The sequence below is a fragment of the Aspergillus tubingensis genome (assembly GCF_013340325.1).
Source record: "Aspergillus tubingensis WU-2223L DNA, scaffold_1, whole genome shotgun sequence".
Classification (NCBI taxonomy): Eukaryota; Fungi; Ascomycota; class Eurotiomycetes; order Eurotiales; family Aspergillaceae; genus Aspergillus; species Aspergillus tubingensis.
This window is the reverse complement of record NW_023336275.1, coordinates 55,258-76,042: the sequence shown is the minus strand read 5'-3', so window position 1 is coordinate 76,042 and position 20,785 is coordinate 55,258. Positions and strand designations below refer to the sequence as shown.

General features: G+C 50.1%; 7 protein-coding genes across 7 annotated transcripts; 4 read left to right on the top strand and 3 right to left on the bottom strand.

Moving 5' to 3' along the window:
- Positions 1 to 637: 637 nt before the first annotated feature.
- Positions 638 to 3,402, top strand: AtWU_00030 (Zn(II)2Cys6 transcription factor; the record flags this gene model as incomplete). Its single annotated transcript, XM_035495146.1, has 9 exons — positions 638 to 915; positions 993 to 1,002; positions 1,096 to 1,105; positions 1,206 to 1,237; positions 1,299 to 1,419; positions 1,486 to 2,075; positions 2,143 to 2,322; positions 2,412 to 2,927; positions 2,986 to 3,402. The coding sequence occupies 9 exons, from the start codon at positions 638 to 640 to the stop codon at positions 3,400 to 3,402; spliced, it is 2,154 nt and encodes a 717-aa protein (XP_035351039.1).
- Positions 3,403 to 4,452: 1,050 nt separating this feature from the next.
- On the top strand, positions 4,453 to 8,248 carry AtWU_00029 (WW domain protein; the record flags this gene model as incomplete). Its single annotated transcript, XM_035495145.1, has 3 exons — positions 4,453 to 6,980; positions 7,032 to 7,638; positions 7,709 to 8,248. 3 exons carry the CDS (start codon positions 4,453 to 4,455, stop codon positions 8,246 to 8,248), a joined length of 3,675 nt encoding a protein of 1,224 aa, XP_035351038.1.
- Positions 8,249 to 9,726: 1,478 nt separating this feature from the next.
- On the bottom strand, positions 9,727 to 11,020 carry AtWU_00028 (lipase family protein; the record flags this gene model as incomplete). Its single annotated transcript, XM_035495144.1, has 2 exons — positions 9,727 to 10,698; positions 10,751 to 11,020. 2 exons carry the CDS (start codon positions 11,018 to 11,020, stop codon positions 9,727 to 9,729), a joined length of 1,242 nt encoding a protein of 413 aa, XP_035351037.1.
- Positions 11,021 to 11,487: 467 nt separating this feature from the next.
- AtWU_00027 (WD40 repeat domain-containing protein) lies at positions 11,488 to 12,765 on the bottom strand (the record flags this gene model as incomplete). Its single annotated transcript, XM_035495143.1, has 4 exons — positions 11,488 to 11,528; positions 11,586 to 11,826; positions 11,897 to 12,483; positions 12,543 to 12,765. The coding sequence occupies 4 exons, from the start codon at positions 12,763 to 12,765 to the stop codon at positions 11,488 to 11,490; spliced, it is 1,092 nt and encodes a 363-aa protein (XP_035351036.1).
- Positions 12,766 to 13,125: 360 nt separating this feature from the next.
- Positions 13,126 to 13,835, top strand: AtWU_00026 (U2 snRNP complex subunit MSL1; the record flags this gene model as incomplete). The annotated part of the gene is made up of 3 exons (XM_035495142.1): positions 13,126 to 13,202; positions 13,265 to 13,478; positions 13,536 to 13,835. The coding sequence occupies 3 exons, from the start codon at positions 13,126 to 13,128 to the stop codon at positions 13,833 to 13,835; spliced, it is 591 nt and encodes a 196-aa protein (XP_035351035.1).
- A 76-nt stretch (positions 13,836 to 13,911) lies between these two features.
- AtWU_00025 (ATG3/ATG10 family protein) lies at positions 13,912 to 14,985 on the bottom strand (the record flags this gene model as incomplete). The annotated part of the gene is made up of 4 exons (XM_035495141.1): positions 13,912 to 14,133; positions 14,186 to 14,404; positions 14,473 to 14,598; positions 14,833 to 14,985. 4 exons carry the CDS (start codon positions 14,983 to 14,985, stop codon positions 13,912 to 13,914), a joined length of 720 nt encoding a protein of 239 aa, XP_035351034.1.
- Positions 14,986 to 18,242: 3,257 nt separating this feature from the next.
- AtWU_00024 (uncharacterized protein) lies at positions 18,243 to 20,052 on the top strand (the record flags this gene model as incomplete). The annotated part of the gene is made up of 2 exons (XM_035495140.1): positions 18,243 to 19,863; positions 19,898 to 20,052. The coding sequence occupies 2 exons, from the start codon at positions 18,243 to 18,245 to the stop codon at positions 20,050 to 20,052; spliced, it is 1,776 nt and encodes a 591-aa protein (XP_035351033.1).
- Positions 20,053 to 20,785: the final 733 nt, after the last annotated feature.

The window sequence follows — 20,785 nt, the reverse complement described above, 5'->3', positions numbered from 1 at the left end:
CGCAGTTCGCCTTTCACCCTGTCTAATCCCATCGGAACCGCCACTGTGGACAGGGCTGGCTGATGATCTTGAGAACGCCTCTTTTATTCCATTTTATTTTTATTTTTATTTTTTCCATGGCGTTTCTGCATCAGCTCCGTCTTGTACCTGATCCTATCTTTCCCTTTCTCTCACCCTCCTCACGAACTATTACTTTTCTGGACAGCTCTGCAGACTCCAGACTCCAGACTCCAGATTCCCACTCCTATCTTTCGTTCCCGTTTTTTTTCCCCTTCTCTTCTTTCTCTTTAGACTTTTTTTTTACCTATTTTTTTCCCTTTTTCCCCCCATCGTTTTTTTTTTCAGCCTCCATTATTCGCTCCACCCTATAGATAATCCCTTTTAAGGATGCATAAACGACACTACTTCCGATTTCGTTTATCTTCATCCGTGGCCCCCAGCCCATTTGCCTCTTAACTTACCGAACATGGTCGTTTCTCTTCATCTATAGTCACCCGACTGGCATCCTCCCTCCACTTATTTTTCAACCTCTTTTTCTTATACTTTCTTCTTCCTTTTGATGCACTCAGTTGCTCTTTCTTCTTTCTCAATCTCCCATAGACTCCACACGTTATATAGTCTAGGAAGCCTATAGAGTATGGGTGCCTACGCTCCCGTCACCATCCAGACATCTCTTGTTGATGCGTCATTCCCAGCGTTAGCCCTAAAAGCGACTTGTTCCATGGCAGCCGTCAGTATATCGATGACAACCCGTTCTGGTCGGACTTCCAGGAAGCAGCCTCTAAGATTGCCTATCATTGCCCCCAAGAGTTGTCTGGTGAGCCCCAGCGCCGGCCTGGACCCTCCGACGCCCAAGAAGGTTTCGGTCCGCCAGCACCGACTGCGCTTCCCACCCCGTTCCCGAACTGGTTGCTGGTATGTCCGCTGGCGCGGGAAAAAAAGCCTTCATTTCCCGTTCTGTGGGTATCTCTAATATCATCTTACCCTCCTAGGACGTGTAGAGTGAGCCCATCCTCCCGTGTCAGAAGCAAATGCTGTGGTATCCGACGTTCCGTACAGCGAGATGCTAACTTGTTTTGCCTTATTTGGAAGTAGAGCCGCAAAGGTGAGTGCTTGAGTTTCCCGAAGAGACAGTCACGTCTCTGCAAGGGCCTTTCTTTCAGCCTGCTCCAATGCGACGATATACTTACTAACTCGTAATTCAGTCAAGTGCGACGAAGTTCACCCTCAGTGTAATGTGCTTCATCCAGAGCCCATGTGAGCGCTGCGCTGTTCCATGCTGACCTGATCCGATCCAGCAATGTGCTCGTCTGGGCCATGTCTGTGACTACCAACCACGATTGTGCTTTCGAGATGATACCCGTCGCGTAAGGGAGCGCATGCCGGATGTTAGGACCGCGGGAAACGTGGTTTGGGACCGTGAGCAGCCGTAACCCTCTTTTACCCTTGGATTGTGTCTAATAAATTCATGGTTTTTCGTCTCAGCGACAGTCACTTCGTGGAAAACTAGCGTGCCTCCAGCTACATGCGACTTACTCCCGCCCTTCGCGAAACTCACATCAGATGAAGAGCGTGAGAGAAAGGCGCAAGCAGCGGTACCTGGAACTTACCATGTGATCGCCATCCCAGAGAGTTTCTCTCAACTGCCTGAGTATGCAGACGCGGACTCTGAACAAGATTCTGGGAACGATGCTCTGCTCGAAAACACTAGTGGCAGTAATCCCCCGATCGAAGATGACAATTGGGTCCATGGACCAAATGTCGTTGTATTGAAGAGCTTCAAGTCTGCACGAAGACACTTTTACCCAGACAGGAGAAGTACCCCTCAATCACCTGAATCAGACCAGGGAAGCTTCTCATTATCTGCACCTTCGGTATCGGAATTGATCCCGGACTATCCGGCCACCGGTGTACAGCATATACAGGAAAGCGCCGAACCCAATTATTCTCAAATGCTTCTTCTCGAACATTTTCGTCAGTTCGTGTGTTTCCAGCTCCTTCCATGCACTGGCCTTTTCAATATCAACGGTCTGGATGCGACTGTGTTTGAACGTGAAGCGTCAAACTTCCCTCCTGTGCGTAATGCTTGCCATTTTGGGGGTCGGATAAATTTGTATGGAATCTAATCTCTAAATGTTCTAGCTATACCATACAATGATGGCTCTATCCGCTCTCAGTCTGGTTCGCCACGGGGGTGGCCATCACATCGATGCCTCATATTACTACGATCGGGTTGCCGCTCTTTCCCATGGTAGTCTCTGCAATGAAGACCTCTTGTCCGATGCTCTGTATCTGACACATTTTCTGATGCTTGTTTATGAGGTGAGTCTTTCGGACCATCCCTTTCCTCCTCATGCTCGCGCCTAAGGCGTTGCGTACAAATCACGTGGGTTTAGCGCTGAATTCGCTAGGTTGTGGCCGCCAACCCCGGTGGTTCAAACCTTTGGTCACATCACGTCTCTCGGCTGCTTCATTTGGCCTTGCTGCGGCAATCAATTCCGGGGGCTGAACGATTCCCTTGCATCGCTTGGTGGGTATGCCACGTGGATCTATATGCGCTGTTCAGCGGTGCAGGCACGGGGGAGTTTGTCCGCGCCGTTCTCGACAATCAGCTGCTACTAGACTTGCAGTCGCTGTGTTGTGCAGTTGGGCCCAGTGACTCGGAATATTCACACGCTGATAACAGCTTACCTCTGATCATGCGATTATATTACGACACCTTTACATTAGCCATCCGAATAGGACTCCTCGCCGTTGAGACGCGGGATGCCAAAGAGTCTTACCTAAACAACTACTTGGGCTCGCGGCGACAGGAACTAAGGGAGGTACGTGATGTGTTCATAAGGCTATGGGGCCAGCAGGAGGTTGGGTACTTGTACCAGAATCAAATTAGTCTTTCAGAACAGTCGCAGAGTCTGTTGCAGCCGGTTAGTCAGTCCCTTTCGCTTCACCCGGGCGCGTGGTGTTAACGGCTGTACCATCTAGCTTGCTATTCTGTATCACACCAGCCTGCTCTTCTCCTCGACCAGTCTCTGGGCAGGACAGCGATTGGAGTCTGAGGCTGCCTCAGACGAGGAGATTCACCACCACGCGATGCGAATCTTACAGATCGTATCAGGGATCGTGGAGAAGGGGCGAGCAGGAGACCGGCGATTCATTGCCTTTCCCATATTCCTGGCGGGCGCTGTGGCTCCAACAAGTGGGCTGAAAATGATGGCCTTGGAGCTACTATCCAACCTAGAGGAGGGCGAAATTGGGTATAATTCGGCTACAACATGTCAGATGTTGCAGGTATTTTTTGAACGGCAAATCCAGCATTCTCAGCGTGGAGGCCATGCGCTGGAGGTCGACTGGGCGGAGGTGCTGGCCGAGCATGGGCGACCTTTAGTCAACTACGGTTGATTCATTTCGGCATAAGTTTGCGAGTTCTCTCGGGGGACTTTGGAGCTGGAGTTGTAGGATTTGGGCATGATTACTCTCAGCTTGGGATATATATATATATTTTTTTTTCGAGTTGGTTTGGATTGCGGATATAGACGGGGCCCGTATACGCCAGCGCCTTTTTTTTTTACATTTTTGATAGGACTTAACGAAGTGAACGAAGTCAGGATGATAATAATAATAAATCAACCATGACCAGATGGGATTACGACCCATGCTTTTCATCATAGTGGGCACGTTGATCCACATCCGGACTATGTTACTTAGTTGTTTATTAAGGTACCGCGGCGGGCCGATCCCGATGCTCGGGGAGGAGACAAACCGTCTAGATACTTACTACTAATTACTGACTACTAAGTATATCTCAGGGTCCCCACCGGCAGTTGGAAAAGCGACACACAGCCAGACCTCGTGCTAGTAGCAGCCACATGCAACCCTAGGGTATCGCATGGTTTAGGGAAGGTCAAATCTGCAGCACCGTGAAGGAGGAGATCAACCATTTCCGACTGATTATTCGCGGAGAGCTGCCCCTCATGCACCGTTGGGGCCTTTGCGCTGAGCCAATGATGCGCCCGCCAGCATCCCCCTCGGCGGCTAATCTGTCGAGCCACCAGCTTTGCCCAAGAGGAATCTCGCTGCCTCCTGCTTTCTTTCCTTCCTTGTTCCTCTTTCTCTCATTTCTCTCTGCATTGCAAGTTGGTCCTTTGGTTAGCTTCAAGAACGACGAAGAATGAGCGACAGTCGTTGACACCCCCCCGGCATACGGCATTTCTCTTACTAGAACCAGTGACTTCCAGTCCGTTTGTCCCTTCCCCCGCATTTCCCTCTCTATCTCCTGTTCCTTTTCCCTCCTCTCTTCCTTCTACTTTCCCTCGTCTTTTCGTCTGGTCGCATTCATTCGTTCTTGGATGGGCGCTCTTGCTCGTTCGAGAAGGCTAATCTTTACATCTCTTTTCTAGCTATCTTCCGTTCTACTGATCTCTAATCTATTCAGCAAAGACCTAGGACAGCATGAGTCGTCCCAGCGCAAGCCGTCAGGGTTTTCGCTCCCAGGAGGAGCTCTTCCTGAATACTGCATCGGGGCAACCGCAGGCCGATTCGCCCGTCATTGAACCGCTGCGCATTGGCAAGCGAGAAACCCCTTCCCCCGCGTCGGCGCATAGCGCCCCTCTGCCCTATCCCGACGATAGGCAGAGACCCCAGCATGTTCGTGGCTCAGGTTCGAGTGGCTCTAGTCCAGTATCTCACGGTGGAGCTGCTCTGGGAGACTCCCCCACGGTTCCTAGCAATATGTCGGCTGGCTCCGGCATATCTCAGACTTCCGATTATATGGCATCTCTGCGGCTGCGTGAGCCCAAGCAGGCCACCCTAGCTGAGCGACGAGGCAATGTCCCGAAACCATTGCCCGAATCCCCCGCAGGGGACTCTCCGGACCGCGAAGGTCTATTTTCGCGACTTCATCAGCGCATGCCGGGCCTGGCAGCTCCAGCCCCAGCTCCAGCTCCAAACATTCAGTCCCAGTCGGCCGGGTACCCAGACCACCGCCAACAGTATTATCCACCTCCCCAAGCTTCAAACAAACCGGCAGCAGCACACAATCTACAGCCGCCAAACAATGCTATCAACCGAATAAGCTCAACAGCGTCAAACTCGACGACCCGTGCTCAACGCGGCTCTCCGCCGCCTCCAGAAACCCCGGTGGTTGAGCCAGGGCAGCATGCGACGTCTGATATTGAGGCGCGGTATGCCGCCTCGGGGATTGCGGGAACATCGACATTAGCAGGGCTTCAGTCTCAGAGTGCTGCTGCCCAGAGAAGAGCTGAGCAATATGCCGGCCAGCAGCCCAGAATTCAACAGCCAACTCCACCGGTCCCAAGGCCATGGACCCCGACGGAGCAGCCAGGAAGCCAGCCACATGGGCCACCCACTGTCTATCAAGGTGCTGAGGTCGTTTCCGAAGGTAACCCTCCGACAAGTTCCACGCCTCCTATGCCTGCAGGGGCGTCAGTGCAGCCCCAGCCAGCGTCTCAACCCACCAGGATTCCTCCGAATGCACTAGAACAAGATCTGGAAAGAATGCGCATAAGCTCCTCCCCTCCTCCGGCCTACTCGAGTGTCCCAGGACCCGTAGTATCGCAGGGTTATCCGAATGAGAAGCAGCGTGCTCCAGTATCGACGAGTCAGCCCAGTTCGTCAACTGGACACCCCGCGACCGCTGGACCGGCAAACGGTGCCAAAGAAGCCAATGATGCAAACGGTGCTGCAATGGCCACTGGTCCGTTCGTGTCGGCCCATGATCACCCAGCATTTGCAAATGAATCAAGGCAGCAACAGCAGCCGCAGCCGCAGCCGCAGCCGAAGCAGTCACCCCCACCTCAGATGCAACCGCAGCCACAAGAGTCGAGATACTCTCCTCCGAATGTCGCTCAAACTCCAGTTCAGAATGGGAATCATGCGATCGTGCAGCAGACCATCGTTAGCAATCTACCAACGCCATCTGTGGCACCATCCTCACCTCCACCGCTACCAGAAGGTTGGATCGCTCATCTCGATCCCAATTCGGGTCAATACTACTATATCCACCTCCCGACTCAGTCCACACAGTGGGAGTTCCCCAAGGGTCCGACTCCTCTGAATCTCAACGACACCCCGCTATCCCCGGTAGGCAGCGTATATAGCAGCCATCCTCTGGCATCGCCCGCTTTATCAACATTCGGTAAACCCTTGGCATCTCCTGGTCTTCCCTTGACTCCAGGATTTGAGAGTTTACAGTCCCCAATTGTGTCAGGGTTCACTACGGGGCCCCCTCCAATCAGTGGGATCGATATGTACAAGGTTGCTCCTACAAATGGGGTCTATTTTGGCCCCTATCTCCGCTACACAAACATGGACGTAGAGCGTGGCATCTGGCTAGGCTCCATTCTCTTGGTGACAGATGCCGCACAGCCTCCCACCATTCATATTCACCAGAGTGTCGATCTGTCTCCGAATCCACGTCAGCTTAAAGCCATGCCAATTGCGGTTCATCAGCGATGGACCTTCTACAGGTACGAAATAGATTTACGTATGGAAGAGGCCGGACCTGCCAAATGGACTTACGCTATCACCTCACATCTTGGTTGCACACGCTACGAATTTCTAGTTGCGGGACGATACGAGACTGGTTGGCGCTTCATCACCACTTCGGGAAACGATTTCTCTATGAATGTGAATGCCAACGAGAGATCTCGCCTCGGTGGTGTAGGCTTCATGTGGAAAGACATCATGCAGAAGCATAATGAGATTGGAGGATTCCATACCCAGCTGTGTCTAGGAGGCCAGATCTACGCCGATCGGATGTGGAAGGAGGTTCCATGCCTCAAACAATGGCTTGCACTCAGTGGGAAGGAAATCCGGAAGAAGACGCCATGGACAACTGCCCACGAAGAGGACGTCTCTCATGCTTACTTTCACTATTATACGAGCCATTTTGATCAGCCCTATCTTAGAGAAGCCTTTGCTCAGATCCCTTATGTTTGCCAGATCGATGATCATGATATGTAAGTCTGTGCCTTGCCCCCAAAGACAGGAGCCCATGCTAATGAGGCTAGCTTCGACGGATTTGGTTCCTACCCAGAGCACATGCAGTTCTCCAATATGTTCAAGAATATTGGACGAGTAGGCATAGAGATGTATCTGTTGTTTCAGCACCATACCACACTGGATCTGCTCCGTAATTCTCAGAGCGACGTCGATCTGTTCACCATCACCGGCACTGGTTGGCATTTTGTCAAATACCTGGGGCCCGCTGTTGTCGCCGTCGGTCTTGACTGTCGCTCAGAGCGCAATCCTCACCAGGTTGTTGCTGGACCCACGTATCAGGGGATCTTCCCCAAGGTTGCCATGTTACCCCCAACCGTGCAGCATTGCTTGTGGATGCTTTCAGTGCCAATTATCTACCCGCGCCTGGAGACAGCTGAACACATCGCACACACCGTCGCTACGGGGAAGAGGGCAGTCACAGGGGCATATAATGCCCTTGGAAAAGTCACTAGCTCTGTGGCCGGTGTAGTCGGAGCCAAGGGCATGGTTGGGTCAGGGTTCGACTCGGTCAAACGGGCTGTGGGCAAAACCGGTCTGATGGGCGGAATCCTCAGCCCTTTCGGTGAACTTGACCTTTTAGATGAGTTGCGTGATCAGTGGACCCATGAGTCCAAGGTACGTGTAACCTCATGCTATATTTACTATCGGTGCACAATCACAGTCGCTGGACTAACCGCATGGATAGGATCTCGAACGAACCTATCTTATTCGCACCCTCCAGGGCATTGCCCATCAAAAGTCGCTCCGCATGACTTTCCTTTCGGGCGCCGTCAACGCCTGTGGTGCTGGACTCGTGCATGATCCGTCGTTCCCCTCCAACCATAAAACCATGTATCAACTCATATCGTCACCAGTGGTTAACAACCCTCCACCGTCATATGTCATCAAGCTTCTCCATGGTAGCAACAAACCCCTATATGTCCCAGCTAACGGTCAGCGCTCGACTCCCTCGAAGCCTACCGATACTAAGGAAGACATGCTGGAGCTGTTCCAGTCTGATGTTACCGGACAGCCTCGTGAACACCGGAAGCTGATTGGTCGTCGAAACTATGTTGCTATTGTTGCCTACGATCCGGATGTCGTCAACACGATGTACGGCCATCCAGGCCAAGGAAGTGGGAAGTTGAACCTTGCGGTGGACTATATGGTGCAGGGCGATGGGACATTTGGCGCTGTGGTCAAGTATGGGCCTGTGATTGTTCCTAGCTTGGAGCCAGGAAAGTGATGGCACTTGAAGTATGTGTTATGATTGATGCCCTCATTGTATTCCCTCTTTCTTTGAGCTGTTTTCTTTCTACCTCTATTATTCTGATCTTTTGCTTTCTTCCTCTTTGTCCAATTTGTCTCTACTTTCTTTCGTACCGTTGTCTTCTTTTATTCAACATACCTGTCCCGTCCAGAATTTGTAGCAGCAAACGCATCGATATCCTTAGCAATGCTATTTCCTGATTCCTCTTTGTCACAACACAAGCATGTTCCAAGTATCCTAACGGATAATACTCTACGTTCTCTCATTCGACGCCTGTGGACAAGTAGTGACCCAGTCTCTCCCCACACTTGCCTCTCTATATTGTTAAACCGAACACAAATAGACATACTACCATCCACTTAGCTGTGTATATAACTTCTTATGGATATACCCAGTTAGGTTATTGGTTTCAAACTTCAGAAATGAAGTCACATGATATGCAAATAAATATATTCTGTACGACCCATACCTCATCAATACACGCCTACATCCCCTACAGCGTACTAATCAGACATCCTAGTTGCACAGGAAAAATAATATTAATAATCAATTTTGAAATATCCAATTTCCTGCTCAACCATCCCATCATTATACACAACATTCAATCAATACTAGTACTAAACATCCCATAAGGACACAAAGTAAGGCACCGACGCCTATGATGCAACTGCAAGCCCACAATATATATATATTTCATATATGTATGTACTATGACGATAGTCATCCTATAGTATGAACTCGCCTTCTGAGAGGGGATGTTGCATCAACTACTACTACTACTACTAGTAGTAGTAGTGTCATGTTGAACCCAGTATTAGGCTTAGCTGAGGTCACACACACATGCATACATACATAAATATTTTTACTAATACATACGTTTGTATATTCATCGAAAGGGCCCGCATGACATCACAAATCATGAGTGCTACTTAATGAGCGACTTAATGTGATATGAGTACATAGATACATAGATATGCAATAAGGAGCAAGATATAACTTGAGTTCGACGCAGGGAAGCCATATTATGCATGAATGGAAGGGTGAAATTCAGTTGTCATGCGGTTTCAGAACCATCTTTTTGGGCGTTTTTCACTATGCGGCGGTTTCAGTTCATTATGGTGTCCCCAGCTGTCTGGTGATGAGATTGGTTTTAAGTTATTCTGTGGGAATTGGAGGTGGCTTGCAGATCGGGTTCAGTTTTACTCGTGACCCTTGCTTGTGTTGTGGATCATGTGCTTGTGCTTATATTGCTCAGCTCAGCCCATCGAATGCAGACTTCGAGAGGATTGATCTGGGGGTTTATGGTTTCATAGAATTTAGCTAGCTGTATTGCTGCATACGTGACTCGCCTGAGATTAGGAATATTGATCAAGTCCACCATTTCATACGTGCACTCGTTCCTACAGCCATGTATGATTTGCGTCGTCTCTTCGTCGTCAAGAAGAACATCGGGACTACAAATCCGACGCCCACCACCCCTTGCCTGCCCGGTCACGACCAGGAACGCAGAGCCCAACCCGCCAAAAGTAGTCCCGATGGGAGAATAAGAGCTCCCACAGTTGGTATCTAGATGGGATAAATCGTCTAGGCAGATCAAATAAGCCTCGGTGTTTCATGGCACTTTCCTGCACGTGCAAGGGTGCTTGAGAAGTATGCCCGTCTGGCATATCGTGCTGCTCGGTAGATTCAGCGTCAGCCCAGCCAGCCCGCGACTTCGCATCTGCAGCCAGAGACGCCGAATCATGAAGAGCGACCGCCAAGGCCATTTCCCCTCCCTCCCCTGATATGCATCGTGCATCGTGAGGGCCCTCGCAGAAGTGAACGTCATCCACTGATGGGGGAAGATCTTCCTTGGAGATGAAGATTTCTCCCGCGTGCATCGCATACCCCCATTCTTCCAGTGGTAGGAGAGGCACAGGGTCATAAACATGCGTGACCCTGCGAAACCGCCATGCGGAGTCCTCGTCCAACCGGAATATCTTACCCAGGAACTCGGCAAAGGCCTTGTTTCCGACCTTCGGTTCTCCGAATGTCGTCACCGTAGGTTCCCAGCCTCGCAGCTGCATCTCAATACCAGCCAGCGCAGCAACTGCCCCACCAAGCGAGTGGCCAACTAGAACCAGTTCATAGTTGGGGTATTGCTCCCTTGCGGCTGCAACGTGGTCGAGGATCGTCGAGCGAGTGTTCTGCCACGAAGTGAAGAATCCGGCGTGGACAGTGCAATTGTAACAGCTTGATTCATTCTTTCCATCTTTATGTCCGGTGTTATACGGCACATAGGCTTGCGGGTAGGCAGATAAATCAACAATCGTGTTGGTAATGGAGTAGGTGCCACGGAAAGCGACAATGATACGGTTAGGTGACGGCGAGTGCGAAACCGCTATGTATCCACAAGAGTCCGAAAGAAACGGCCCAGTATTCCATGTCTAGCTAGAGGTTAATCATTCAAAGTCTCCCGCTCACGGCAGGACAACCTACGGTTATTAACTCAAACCCCTTGAGGTCACTGCAGTGGCTCAGGCACTGAAAAGGCTTCTGAAGCCCAGTGCTGCCAACGCAGTAGGCGACATCGACCACACGCGCTAGCTCATCCAGAGAGTTGTAGGTCTCCTCGGGGATGGGGCGTAAATCCTGACCTGAAGGTATGTGATCCGTTTCTAGGCGAATGAATGCGCGAATGGGCAAGAAAAAGGAGAAGTAGGTGAGGATTAAGGAGTAGGAATTGAACAACACATTAAGAGCTATCATAGCGCTGAGTGTTTCTTCATCGTCTTTGGTAGTATCTGCTGCGGTGCAGCAGCTGAAAAAGTCGTGGTTGAAACTTGGGAAAGTGAAGAGAGACTTGGTAAACCCGTGACGTCGAGAATCTGGGGAACCCTGACTTGACCCCGTGATGCGGAGTCGGTCACGATGTACGTATCCTTGCGTAAAGTTACGGGACGATCATACCTACATATTACGCCGTCACGAATTAGTCACTACGGCTTGTAGGGTAACTAGCAGTTGAATTGTTACTTTATAAAGGGCCATCAAATACGAAGCACTTCAAGTGCCCTTGTTATTTATGGTGTGTACATGAAATGGTCAGATTCTATTTACCTGAAGCTATTTTCCAAGCTCCATATTCTTGTGATGCAGTAAAGGATCCAATGCATTCAATATGCTGGAGGAGCCTTTGAGCTAAATCTAGCACATCTAGCACAACGAATTGTTGTCTAGATGGTCCAGATAACAACGCGGCCATCGACTCCGCTCGCTGTTATTCAAAAGTTAGCGCAACCACAGCATAACTTATCAGGGGAGTATCTCTTACTGCTGAACTTGCGGACGACGCCGTCGGCCTCCTCGTAGACCCTAACGGTGCTAATAGTATTCTGATGCGTAGTCTTGAGTTGGGTGTCGGCTTGGGTTTGTCCCTTGAGGTCCATTTGGCGGAACATATTAAGAGCAGACTCCTCGCGAGCGCTCCCAGCACCCGGCCCTGCCTTGCTTTCAATGGTCCCAGCAAGTTGCCATCCGTTCTCGTCACCGCGAAGGCGGTACGGTTCGCAATCCTGTTAATGCCTGTTAGCGATATATTTTGTAATGGATCATCTGCTGAAGTTGAATTTTTAGGAGACATACGTGGCCTGCGGCGATGATCTCGTTCTCGCCGTTCCAAATCAGACTGTTGAAAGGCAGAAGACGAGTAGCGATGGTCAACATTGCCCGAGGCGGCTGTTCCGGCGCACTAGGGTATACGACGGTGACACTGCTATCATGGCCAGTAAAGGCAAGTGCATCTCCACTAGGAGAGAAGGATACACCTTGAATCCAACCAGCCGAGTCATTCAGGAATTCACCACAAATTGTGTTAAAGGGGAGCCGTTCACCCCAGGCGCTGGGCTCCGGGCGGGTGTCGACACCCTTGATGAAGCTGGAAAGCACCCGGGCATGAGAGTCAGTCGACCCCGCAGCCAGGAGAACGGAGTTTGGATGCCAGGCAAGGGTGGTAATAGTGCTGCGGATGGGCTTCTTCAAGTGCTTCGAGATCCACCAGTCATTCTCCTCTTCAAAATAGCACACCGCGATCACGCGAGCACCAGATCCAACAGCGAACTTCTGTTCAGAAGGTGACCACCGTACAAATGTAGCAGCCCTGTTTATCCGAAGGAGAACCAGCGTTGGCTTCCAACCCGTGGGGGTCCGTTCCCAGACGTAGGCGTTGCGGTCTGTTCCCGTGGTCACTTAGACGGGACTATTGCAGGACAAGGGGATGAGGATAACTTACCCTGAGAACAGGTAACAATACGTCCACTGTTGGGAGCGATATCCACTCCAGTCACAGTCTTCTCATGGCCCTTGAGTTCATCGGTCAACGAGAACTTGTTGCCGGACTTCTGATAAAGCTCCACATTGCTTTCCCGCGCAACTGCAAGGGTCGCCTTATCCGGAGAGAAAGAATGATCGGCAATTGGGTTATGGAAGAGGTGGTGAGCTTCGGGAGCGGCCATGGCGAGTAGACGACAGGAGGAGCTCTCTACTGCCGTGTGAATGAGAGAGTAGAATTGAGGTAAAGTATGATGGTTACCAACCGGAAAGGGGGAGGGGGAATGGTGGGCAGTATACCACAGCCAAGCTAGGCCCCGAACGATGACGCGGGCGGGATTGGCCATGATTAGATAATATGTCACATGACCTTTCGCGCTCAATCCAGGTTCAACTTCATTCGCATCACAAGCTGTGCTATCTTCGGGTTTCACTTTCCATTGGCTTCCTTCCCTGGACGGGGTGTTCTTTTCGGTCTTTTGCTCGAGGTATTGTTGGGAAGCTGCTCTATTTTCCCCTCGGGTCTTCTTTGTCGCTCTGCAGTGATGGCAACCAGAGTAATTCCAACGCGCGGTGGTGGTCAAGGTAAACCCGCTTCAGCCACTGGACTGCCTAACCAAACGTAAGTCTTGGATACTACTTCCTAAATCGAATACGGGCACCCTGACTGATCTAATTTTGCAGTTTGTATTGTACCAATCTCCCAGACAAGCTGCGCAAGCATGACCTACGGTTATCCCTCTATATGCTTTTTTCAACCTACGGCACCGTTCTCGATGTTGTCGCCATGAAGACCCAAAAGATGCGCGGCCAGGCCCATATTGTTTTTAAAGATGTCCAGGCTAGCACACAGGCTATGCGGGCCCTCCAGGGCTTTGAGTTCTTCGGCAAACAAATGGTATGTTTTTGCATAGTGCAGTGCGGTTGTTCCTCGCTCATTGACTCGGGAATATAGAAAATTGTGTATGCTAAAGGTCCCTCGGACGTCATTGCCCGGCTGCGCGGAACGTATAATGTGCCCACTACAACACCTGCCGGTCAAACCACGGGAGCATCCACAGAGCTCCAGAAATCGATTTTTAGCGGGCCCCCAGGATCGGCGGCTTTGCCGTCGAAGCCCAGCGGAGAAGTCAATGGAGAAGCTCAAGCAGGCCAAGGTGTCAAACGGCCTCGTGAGGAAGAGAGCGACGAAGAGGAAGCCCCTATGGACGAGGACAGTGATGTGCCAATGGAAGCTTCATCGGATGAAGATTAATTGCTTCGCTTATGTACCGGGAATACGTTGGCCAGGCCAGGGGGATCCAACCTGAGAGGGGAGGAAGTACTCTGGATCAATCTAAACTGTGTGACGCAGTGCCTTGGAATGTCTTCATGCCTTCGACTGTGAAGAGTTCCTTGGGCAGCTGAAGACCGAGACGGTTACCCACCAACCCGAGCCAAATCATGAGATAAGTCTCGGGAGTGAGACAGAGCTGTCCTGCAATGTGCCTCATCGCATCCGTTGTTTGGCATGGATGAACGAAAAACGCTGGAGTTCCGGAGTCTGGATGATACTACGAAGCATAAGCTCCAGCTTGGGCTAGGGATTCGAGATCTTGCACATACGCCAAAACTAATACCACCCATGATGCCAATGCTCTGGAGTTCCTTTCTGTATTGTTCCGGTACCAGGTGTTGGTAGACCGCGTCAATTCCCAGCGGCCCCGGATGGTTGTCCTGCCGTAACTGGAAATACAAGACAGGGACGTGGTACGTGGGAGAAAGCAGAATATAATAGATTACCTGTAAACGGACACTCGTCTCGGGCGCACGAATGAGAGCTTCCTGTTTTATGTTAGACTATGCTCGTAGAATGGAGAGAGCGCAATGAAAAGGGTTCCAGTTCGACGGACGGGATCTTCTTCCGAGGCCTCCCACTGTAGTTCTTCGATCATCGCTGGGTCCGGGAGGGGCTCGTCGCGATCACGAGTACCCACATGACCGATATCCCTTGCAATACTTAAGATGGGCCCGGTTGCCTAATGAATTTAGCTGAGAGTGGGGAGTAGTAGGGGGGAGGGGTGAAGAAAAGAGGTAAAAAAGAAAGAAAGGGGAGGAGAAAGGACTGAAGTGTATAGTTCAGGTCCATCTTCCTAACCAATTCTCGAATCCCTGTCGCGCAGATTTCAAGGATACTTTCCCGCAAGCGACAGGCAACAAGAGAAGGAGCGTGGAACAAAGTCGAACGACATGAAGCGAGGCAACTAACTTACCCGGTGATCGAGACGGATGGAGGACCATCCCACCTTGGTATCATCCACCACGTGAATCCGATCTAGAAAGGCGTGACAGGCAGTTTCAAATTCCTCGGCAGTGAGCAAAGGGAACCCCGATAAGGTCGGTCGACTGGAAAGAGAAGACGCCATACGACTGGTAAAGACGCGGTGTAATCCGACCACTGACCGACAGACAAGCGCTGCAGAAGCGTCTGCGTTGCAGAAACACTGGTTCTGTACGCCCCAGAGGACAGCGATCCAGTTCGTGAGGGATGTGGGTTGACTAACCAGTCCGTTCTCGGGTTGGAGACCCTCTCCTGTTGCTTGCAGTATTTTCTTTTTCTTTTTCTTTTTCTTTCTTTCTTTTCTGATTTTTTTTACGTCGCAGCTGCGGGCGGGACATCTAACGAGTAAGTAGTGTCTAGCTGGAGCTTTCGGATGACCCGACCAGGAGGTAGCGAGCCGAGCGCCGGAACGGGAAAGGTTTCCAAAGCAGTAAAAGATGGAACCATGGAACCAAGAAGGACTCAATCGGAGATGACCTGACTCGAAGGGGTTTCTATCTCTGAATCTTTGACCCATCTATGATACACCGATAATGAAAAGGGTAAATTTGAATTCTGAGAAGAGAGATCAATCCGGAAGATGGACAGTGCGGGGGGGTGTTGGAGCTGATGTCGGTGCTGTCGATGCTGACAGACAGGTCCTACTAGAGTCGCATAATCATGATACTACTCTTACTTCCCCCAGCCATCTCCCTTTACTACTACTGTAGTATACGTACTCCTACTTCATGAGACTGACTGAATGAACACGGATTGACAGACGGAGGGCGGGGCGGGGAAGCGGTGGAAACTAGGCAGAACAATCTAAACGACGCTAAAATACCGACATGACTAAACTAGAGCCGAACAACTAACTTAACTAGTAAATTAACTTACTAGTCAGTTAACAACAGCAGTAGTACCGAGTACTGCGTGCAGACTAACTTACGATCCAGTTGTTCAATAGGAGGCTATGGTGGTAGTGGTGGCGGTGGCTAATGGTAGTAGTATAGTAGTATAGTAAAATGCTCAAGTAGTCCAAAGTCAAAAAAGTACACATGTCCGGAGTAGGTTACTTGTGCGATTGAATGGGAAGTACGGAGTACTCAAGGATAGCATCGGGACGTACGGAGTATAATACATTAGATATTATTAACCAAAGACGGGATGCGATCGATTCTTTCAGCTTCTTCTATCCCGTAGGTGGAGGAGGAGGAGGTGGTGGTGGTCAAGAACCAAGGATCCATAACTCGGAGAGGCGGGAACAGCATTCTCCTCCGTAACATCCTGACTACTTTCACTGACCAAGGTCCGGAAGGAAGAACTAGTCGCCTAGTTCTGCTTGCGGCCAGCCCAGCACCAATCAAGGCTCCATCGTCATCAAGCTTTCCACCCCTGGAGGGATCCACGGCTGGAGCTAAAACAGACGATGGTCCTGGCGATCCAAATGCGATCCTAATGAGGGTCGAACTAAGGAAAATTGTTTAATCCATAACTGGTAGGGAGAGCTTCTGCCAGTCCCCCTAAGGGATAGCGATGAGATACTAAGTAAGTAGATAGAAGTACAGCTAAACTAGCTGCTAAATAGCTAATAACTAACTAGATAATTGCAGACACATCAGACAAACATCCGACGATGCATGGTATGATCATAATCCGCGAATGATAATCATGAGGTAAAGAATAATCAATCGACCTACGTACGGAATGAAATAATAGCTCAACGAAAGTAGACAACTGAATTAACAATCTACAGTAGTAAACAAAATTACTGATTTTAGTTACTACGGAATAGAATGATACCCTTGATACCCCTCCCTCCTCATGCATTCATTCGTTTCCCTTTCTTGCCTTCTATTTAGTATTAGGTATGGTTATTATTTTAATTTTGTTTATTAATATTTTTTTTTTTCTTGGGTGCTTCTAGCGGGCATCGCCGGTGCAATTCTTGCTTTGACTTGTCCGCTTTCAGGGATGGCGTTGTGTCCGAAAGTCTGAGTTCTGAAATGGCCACGCCAGTCCAAGGCTGACTTGACCGTCCATTCCCATGGCTCCATCCACACATCCTTCTCCAATTCCTATTGTCGAAGAGGGTAAAAAAAATTGGATGGTACCTTGGCTGGCTGGTGAATAATGTCCGGGTGTGTTTGCTCTTTCTTAGCTCCATTTACTCTGACACCCTTATCCACATCTACATCCACATCCACATCCACACACACGGTCTCTCGCTCTTACACAATGATCTTGTCAGAAGCTGGTTCCCTTTTCCGACCGTCTGCAACCTGCCGATCCATTATCTCGTTCCCCATTCCGTTGTCCGTGAGAGCTACAGTTGCCTGTGGATAAACGCATTCGTCACTCTGGTGTCTTTCGTGCATCCTCAACCATGGCAGCCCAGTCCATCTCCACTCCACTTATGTATCTGATTTCCCTTACTTACCCCAGCTACGATTCTTAATCGATCTTTCTTTTCCATCCGCTTCATCCCATTCAACCCCGTGTTTTTGATTTTTATTCTCGATTTGGTTTTGATCTCTTTTCTTTTTATTATCTTCTTTTTATTTTATTCCTTTTTGTTCCCATCTTTATCTGGCCGACCAGGATTGCGGTAATCTGATAATATTCTTTTTTTCCCCTTCTTGTACCTCCTTTGTTCTACTATTGCATAATACATCCTCCACCACTCCTGGTTTCGTCGTCTTCCACCGTCCACTACTACTCTTTCAGTACCTCTTCTCCTGACATCTCCATTTTGTCTGCCTATCTGCCGTATAAAATAAATCAGGAGGGAGGAAACCCACTAGTTGGACGTGGCTGATTCCGCCCGTGCTGTATTTCCTTTTTATTACAACAGTTCATTGTCCTGTCTTTTCGTTTTGGGTAGCGCTTCCCTCTCGCTACCTATATAGTCGGCCGTCTTTGCTTTTTTGCCCCATCATCTAAATACGCTCTTCTGGTTCTTTACCAGCTTGAGGCGTCGCAAGTCCAGCGCTTCGGGCGAAAGCTCGAACCAGTCCCGTCCAAAATCTTCCTCTTGTTTCCTCTGCGTGTTCTACTAAGTCTTTCAAATCAACCCGGGGTTGACGTCGTCGAAAGTTTTTGAAACCTTCTCTCGGCCTATCTACCTCATAGGCAGGAGCCTGGTGCTTCCAGCCTCGTTGGTACCCAAGTTTCTTCTGCGGGATTGACCACTGTTATGGCATTACCGGATTAAACCCTGAAGTGAACTTGTTTATCAGCCACTGGACGCCATTTGTTGAATTGTTTGACGTTGCGGCCTGCCCATGTCGGCCTCGCACCTTTAGGTGAGAGGATCAGGTTCTTCTGAAACCTTCACTCCGGTTTTCACTCAAGAAGGAAGCCATGGGAGGCTACCTTTCAGTACAGAGCAAAGAAAAGCGTCGCCGCACCAATCGGCTTTCAAAACCGCCTCCGAATAGGGCAACGCTAGCTTCAAACAGCTTCCGCGCATCTCGTCAAACTTCCGGCACCAGCTCTCCTATAGAATGCCCTGCTTGTACTGCTTGGCAAGACCCTTGGACCGGAACTTCCATCTCCCTCAAGGCCCCTGAGCCTGATGTATGCACAAGGAGGTCGCAATCTCTTCCATCTGCCTCCTATCGACCTGGGGAGCCATGGCCCACTCTCAGCAGGGCCCGGAAATGCCAGTCTATGGTCAAAGAGCCAGATGATTTTAGTCTGTACTCGCCCGTTCCTACCGTTCCTATGCCAGATCCCGTTATGAGCGGTCAAGTCTCTCGCCGTTCTTCCAGACACAATAGCTTTCAGGCAACAACTCTCCCAAGTCGAGCACAACCATTGATGGCACGGCCACCGCGACCAAGACGGGCGTATTCTGCGCATACCACACCTCAGAGGGCGCAAAGTACTATGCATCATAGTACAATCGAAGAGGCAACGTCTTCTAATACACTATTCAGGGTAGACAGCCAAGGATTTTCTCTCATCCGTCGACGATCGCTGCTAACACGGCCCGGGATCGCAACAAGAAGGCCACCAAGAGATACAGCCCGAAGATTGTCATCACCAGTTGTACGGGGACCCACGATGTCACTCAACTATTTGAACGAGACATCTGCATTTCCAAGACCGTTACCATCCGGTTACGAAGATGCTGCTGGATCACCTAGTCCGGCTACCCGGTTCCGTCCAGCAACACCCAATGAGTTCGAATATACTCATTTAGGGGCTCTCAAGTTAGGATCATTGCGTGTGGTAAATGGTTCTGCATCTCCATGCCCCAGTGACAGAACTCGATTGAACCGTCCCAACAGCCCGAATCCTGAACCTACTGGCATTCACACGCATGATACGAAGTCGGGAGAGCCCCAGCACTCTACCCACAAGGTGCCATACCATATGAATCAGAAGCCGCAGTTAGCTTCTGAAAGTGCAGACGAGCAATCCCACAATGCTGAGATTGTGCAAGACAGCGGACATGAAGTGGATCTAACCAGCTTTGATCTATCGAACATCCAGGACTATGCCTCTGAGAGTGCAATTGAGCAATCCCGGAAAGCTGAGATCGTCCGGGACAGCGCACTTGAAAAAGTTGATCTAACCAGCTTTGATATCTCAAACATCCAAGACTATGCTCCGGTTCCATGTAACGATACTGCCCGTGTTCCAAAGTTACAGATTCCACCTACTGAAGTGGGAAAGCCTGACGATCACCCTGCAAGTCCATTTTCTTTCGAGAGATCTCCAGCAACTTCAACACCGTACAAACTTCGTGGTAGTGAAACAGAAGATGAAGGTATCTCTGTCGCTGATGAGGAGAAATGGTTTGTCCGCCAGCTTGAACGTTCCTTCCGAGACCACGGGCATCGAGAACTTCAAGGTGCTCATGGAACGGTTGACAGCGGATACAGTTCTGCAGCCTCCGTTCGTTCCACTAGACGATCGACTGATTCTCGCACATCCACACACCAACCTGCAGTGGCCCGCAGATTCACATTCAATGGTAATTCAAGGGACCACGGGCTTTTGGATGCCAGGAACAGCCCAGAACTTGGCTACGAGCCCTCGGTACACCGTCATTCAAGCCTTCAAGGCCCATGGGCAAGGCCCAGAGTTGACAGCCATGGCTGGCCGTCCCACAGATGGTCAATGTGTCATGACCTCCGACCGATGCCCCCCAAACCCCGCCTAAGGAGCAGTTCATTCGCGACTCCTCCGGAATATCGGCATACAATGCCCTACTCTCCATATTGCCACCAATTGAGGAGCCTCGATAATGCCTCTCCTGGCCTGTCAGTTGCCTCTGCAGATGCTATACCTCATCAATACCCCCAATGGGAGCATGTCGGAGCATTCTTAGCTTCATCGGAGAAAAGCTGGAAACAGCCCATGACTACAGTGACGGAGCACGACGTGCCGGGTAGCAGCAGCACGATGAGCACTGCGTGGCTACCAATGCCAAATATTGATGCACTTCACGTGCCAGTCCCAGAGAGCGTGAAAGGCTTGGATACAGGGAGACCGGTATCTGGACAGTTCAGAGGAAGAACTAGGAGCCGAAGTATTGAAAGTCAGCGGAAGAGGCTGACGAGGCATGCTAAACATCCAGATCTTTACAAGGCCGCTTCACCAACTATCTTTCGTTGATGCAATGGCTTTTTCCAACTTTTTCATTTACTTGTGCGTCACTATTTGGCAGCATCCTTCCACATGCATGATATGCCACCATTCCCTTTCGAAATGTTTCTTTTCCGATCAGTCTTGTGCTTCGGTGCCGGGATTTCCACTTTGAAGTCTAACGGGCGGATATCTCCTTTACGGCGCCAACTTGGTCTTGGTTCTTTTATTCATTCGTTTCCACTGCTTTACAAATACCCATTTGGTAACCTGGATGATTGTTTGTGCTTCATTTATATAGTATTATA